The sequence below is a fragment of the Procambarus clarkii genome, chromosome 4, assembly GCF_040958095.1.
Source record: "Procambarus clarkii isolate CNS0578487 chromosome 4, FALCON_Pclarkii_2.0, whole genome shotgun sequence".
NCBI lineage: Eukaryota > Metazoa > Arthropoda > Malacostraca > Decapoda > Cambaridae > Procambarus > Procambarus clarkii.
The window spans coordinates 43898807-43904418 of record NC_091153.1 but is presented as its reverse complement, the minus strand read 5'-3'; the positions used below and the strand labels follow the sequence as shown (position 1 = coordinate 43904418).

The window sequence follows — 5612 nt, the reverse complement described above, 5'->3', positions numbered from 1 at the left end:
ACAAGGTTCTGAATGATTCCTTATACAAGTTTCTAAAGACAGTTCTTATGTTACTCAGTCTTGCATATGCCGCTGATAATATCCTCTTGATGTGGGCTTCAGGAAAGAGATTCGGAATGATGTCACCCCCTGGAGTGATAATGCCCGTTTAATGAAGGATTACATCTCCCATTTCATACCATGTGTCTGGCCTTCTGCTCCCTACCTTGCTTCATTGGTTTGCATTTATTTGAATTAAAGTCTAATAGCCATTGTTTGACCATTCTATATGTTTGCATAGTTAATCTTGTAGCCTCTTTCCGGTGTGTGGGCTTTATGATAGATTATGGACGGCGTGCCAGGTGTGTGGACGGCGTGCCAGGTGTGTGGACAGCGTGCCAGGTGTGTGTGCGGCGTGTCAGGTGTGTGGACGGCGTGCCAGGTGTGTGAACGGGGTGCCAGGTGTGTGGACGGCGTGCCAGGTGTGTGGATGGCGTGCCAGGTGTGTGGACAGCATGCCAGGTGTGTGGACAGCGTGCCAGGTGTGTGGACAGCGTGCCAGGTGTGTAGACGGCGTGCCAGGTGTGTGGACGGCGTGCCAGGTGTGTGTGCGGCGTGTCAGGTGTGTGGACAGCGTGCCAGGTGTGTGGACGATGTGCCAGGTGTGTGGACGGCGTGCCAGGTGTGTGGATGGCTTGCCAGGTGTGTGGACAGCATGCCAGGTGTGTGGACAGCGTGCCAGGTGTGAGGACGGCGTGCCAGGTGTGTGGACGGCGTGCCAGGTGTGTGGACAGCGTGTCAGGTGTGAGGACACCATGCCAGGTGTGTGGACGGCGTGCCAGGTGTGAGGGACGGCGTGCCAGGTGTGAGGACAGCGTGCCAGGTGTGAGGGACGGCGTGCCAGGTGTGTGGACAGCGTGTCAGGTGTGAGGACACCATGCCAGGTGTGTGGACGGCGTGCCAGGTGTGAGGGACGGCGTGCCAGGTGTGAGGACAGCGTGCCAGGTGTGAGGGACGGCGTGCCAGGTGTGAGGACAGCGTGCCAGGTGTGTGGACAGCGTGCCAGGTGTGAGGGACGGCGTGCCAGGTGTGAGGACAGCGTGCCAGGTGTGTGGACAGCGTGCCAGGTGTGTGGACAGCGTGCCAGGTGTGAGGGACGGCGTGCCAGGTGTGTGGACAGCGTGCCAGGTGTGTGGACAGCGTGCCAAGTGTGAGGGACGGCGTGCCAGGTGTGAGGACGGCGTGCCAGGTGTGAGGACAGCGTGCCAAGTGTGAGGGACGGCGTGCCAGGTGTGAGGACGGCGTGCCAGGTGTGTGGACAGCGTGCCAAGTGTGAGGGACGGCGTGCCAGGTGTGAGGACGGCGTGCCAGGTGTGTGGACAGCATGCCAGGTGTGTGGACAGCGTGCCAAGTGTGAGGGACGGCGTGCCAGGTGTGAGGACGGCGTGCCAGGTGTGTGGACAGCGTGTCAGGTGTGAGGACACCATGCCAGGTGTGAGGACGGCGTGCCAGGTGTGTGGACAGCGTGTCAGGTGTGAGGACACCATGCCAGGTGTGTGGACGGCGTGCCAGGTGTGTGAACGACGTACCAGATGTGTAGCGACGTATTTGAAGGTTTAGACTAGAGGTATGTTATGTACATACGCGAGGAGCTTAATATTATGCAAGTTTGTGCTGGAATCCTTGGTGAAGGTGCTGGTATCTTTGTCTCTCCTTCTTCAGGCCAAGGTAGACCTCCTTGAAGCCTTCTGGGCGTTCTTTAAGCCTAGGTGGGCTTTCTTGAAGCATTCATGGAGGCTTTTTATGCTTAGGGCTTTCTTGAAGCCTTCTGGGCGTTCTTTAAGCTTAGGGCTTTCTTGAAGCCTTCTGGACGTTCTTTAAGCTTAGGGCTTTCTTGAAGCCTTGTGGGTGGACTTGAAGCGTAGATTGGACGTTTTGAAGCCTCTTGGGTGGGATTCGAACCATAATGGGAGTGGCTGGGTTTTATTATTTTTTATACTATTGTAACCTATAACTTCGAACAGTTGCACCAAACAGCGAACAGCTTCACCAAACAGCGAACAGTTGCAGCAAACAGCGAACAGTTGCACCAAACAGCGAACAGTTGCACCAAACAGCGAACAGTTGCACCAAACAGCGAACAGTTACACCAAACAGCGAACAGTTACACCAAACAGCGAACAGTTGCACCAAACAGCGAACAGTTACACCAAACAGCGAACAGTTACACCAAACAGCGAACAGTTGTACCAAACAGCGAACAGTTGCACCAAACAGCGAACAGTTGCACCAAACAGCAAACAGTTACACCAAACAGCGAACAGTTACACCAAACAGCGAACAGTTACACCAAACAGCGAACAGTTGCACCAAACACCGAACAGTTGCACCAAACAGCGAACAGTTGCACCAAACAGCGAACAGTTACACCAAACAGCGAACAGTTACACCAAACAGCGAACAGTTGTACCAAACAGCGAACAGTTGCACCAAACAGCGAACAGTTGCACCAAACAGCGAACAGTTGCACCAAACAGCGAACAGTTGCACCAAACAGCAAACAGATGCACCAAACAGCAAACAGCTGCACCAAACAGCAAACAGCTGCACCAAACAGTTGCACCAAACAGCAAACAGCTGCACCAAACAGCAAACAGTTGCACCAAACAGCAAACAGTTGCACCAAACAACAAACAGTTGCACCAAACAGCAAACAGCTGCACCAAACAGCAAACAGCTGCACCAAACAGCAAACAGCTGCACCAAACAGTTGCACCAAACAGCAAACAGCTGCACCAAACAGCAAACAGCTGCACCAAACAGCAAACAGCTGCACCAAACAGCAAACAGCTGCACCAAACAGTTGCACCAAACAGCAAACAGCTGCACCAAACAGCAAACAGCTGCACCAAACAGCAAACAGCTGCACCAAACAGCAAACAGCTGCACCAAACAGCAAACAGCTGCACCAAACAGTTGCACCAAACAGCAAACAGCTGCACCAAACAGCGAACAGTTGCACCAAACAGCAAACAGTTGCACCAAACAGCAAACAGCTGCACCAAACAGCAAACAGCTGCACCAAACAGCAAACAGCTGCACCAAACAGTTGCACCAAACAGCAAACAGCTGCACCAAACAGCGAACAGCTGCACCAAACAGCAAACAGCTGCACCAAACAGCGAACAGCTGCACCAAACAGCAAACAGCTGCACCAAACAGCGAACAGTTGCACCAAACAGCGAACAGTTGCACCAAACAGCGAACAGTTGCACCAAACAGCGAACAGTTGCACCAAACAGCGAACAGTTGCACCAAACAGCGAACAGTTGCACCAAACAGCGAACAGCTGCACCAAACAGCTGCACCAAACAGCAAACAGTTGCACCAAACAGCGAACAGCTGCACCAAACAGCGAACAGTTGCACCAAACAGCGAACAGCTGCACCAAACAGCGAACAGTTGCACCAAACAGCGAACAGCTGCACCAAACAGCGAACAGTTGCACCAAACAGCGAACAGTTGCACCAAACAGCGAACAGCTGCACCAAACAGCAAACAGTTGCACCAAACAGCGAACAGTTGCACCAAACAGCGAACAGCTGCACCAAACAGCGAACAGTTGCACCAAACAGCGAACAGTTGCACCAAACAGCGAACAGCTGCACCAAACAGCGAACAGTTGCACCAAACAGCGAACAGTTGCACCAAACAGCGAACAGTTACACCAAACAGCGAACAGCTGCACCAAACAGCGAACAGGTGCACTAAACAGCGAACAGCTGCACCAAACAGCGAACAGTTGCACCAAACAGCGAACAGCTGCACCAAACAGCGAACAGTTGCACCAAACAGCGAACAGCTGCACCAAACAGCGAACAGTTGCACCAAACAGCGAACAGCTGCACCAAACAGCGAACAGTTGCACCAAACAGCGAACAGCTGCACTAAACAGCGAACAGCTGCACCAAACAGCGAACAGTTGCACCAAACAGCGAACAGCTGCACCAAACAGCGAACAGTTACACCAAACAGCGAACAGTTGCACCAAACAGCGAACAGTTGCACCAAACAGCGAACAGCTGCACCAAACAGCGAACAGTTGCACCAAACAGCGACAGTTGCACCAAACAGCGAACAGTTGCACCAAACAGCGAACATCTGCACCAAACAGCGAACAGTTGCACCAAACAGCGACAGTTGCACCAAACAGCGAACAGTTGCACCAAACAGCGAACATCTGCACCAAACAGCGAACAGTTGCACCAAACGGTTAACAGTATAATAATGATCATAAACTGGCAAGGTTGTTTTTGTCGGCGTGAATTGCCTCGTTATCCGGTCCAGCTGATTGTTTCCCACGTGTCCAGCCGGATTTCATGTTGATCCGTTTCATAATTAATCCGGATTCGATCCCCGTTCGTGAATCGGGTAAATAATGTAGCTGGTTCACTTTGATGCTGCGCCAATCCTCTCACTGGCAGGGTAGTGGTTAAATTCTAATTCAAACAAATTCTAATTCTAATTTTGATTTTAAAAAGTTTATTCTTAATTGGCTGTATCTTTATTATTGGCTTTGTTAACAAGCTTTCAAGTTCATTGTTCATTTGTACTAGAAAAATGTAACTTCTAATTGTATCACTAAGTATATATCACTAAGAACTCTTTGACCCGGCCAGGATTCGAACCCATGCCGTCCAGGATCACCCCTAAACGTACACAGTACCGCGACCACCACACCAATGATCGTCACCAATTTAGACGATCATTGGGGCGGTGGTCACGGTACTGTATACGTTTAGGGGTGATCCTGGACGGCATGGGTTCGAATCCTGGCCGGGTCAAAGAGTTCTTAGTGATCTATGGCTTGCGCGTTCATGCAGCTTATCAATAAAGGTAGATACTCATTATCCTGTATCTCACAAAAGTAAAAACACGAGATGTGATCATAATGTTTGTGTCTAGTGCTGTGTTAAAGGTCTATGAGGTTGGTATACCAACCTCTGGAAGGCTACTGACGCCTCACAAAAGCCAATTTAGTCCTGAGTATTGTCCTGGACTAAAATACACACTCAGTGTATATTTGTCCAAAAAATGGGATACAGTTCTCGATGGACATATCTGGTCATAATTAAATTTCCTTAAAAATTATTCTAAATTTACACCTGATGGGTAAATTCACAAAATATTAACATGAGAGAACCGTGGAATGATCAGAGGAGTTATTCTCGGTAGAAACGTCTTTAGAACAAAAATTGGGGGACAAATTTGAGAGTAGTGGTGAGAGGTGACTCTCCGTGTCAATTGTAATTGGTACATACAGTGTGTTGGTATATATACGCGAGAGAAATGTAGCATTTTCAAACACGCTTTGAGTTTCGTAATTCACACACACACACACACACACACACACACACACACACACACACACACACACACACACACACACACACACACACACACACACACACACACACACACACACACACACACACACACACACACACACACACACACACACACACACACACACACACACACACACACACACACACACACACACAGACACACACACACACACACACACACACACACACACACACACACACACACACACACACACACACACACAC

The 5612-nt window shown here is 50.3% G+C and overlaps 1 protein-coding gene across 1 annotated transcript; it reads left to right on the top strand.

The window, feature by feature from the left end:
- Nucleotides 1-325: 325 nt before the first annotated feature.
- LOC138371422 (mucin-22-like) lies at nucleotides 326-4256 on the top strand. The gene is made up of 2 exons (XM_069336238.1): nucleotides 326-361; nucleotides 2004-4256. Exons 1-2 carry the CDS (start codon nucleotides 326-328, stop codon nucleotides 4254-4256), a joined length of 2289 nt encoding a protein of 762 aa, XP_069192339.1.
- Nucleotides 4257-5612: the final 1356 nt, after the last annotated feature.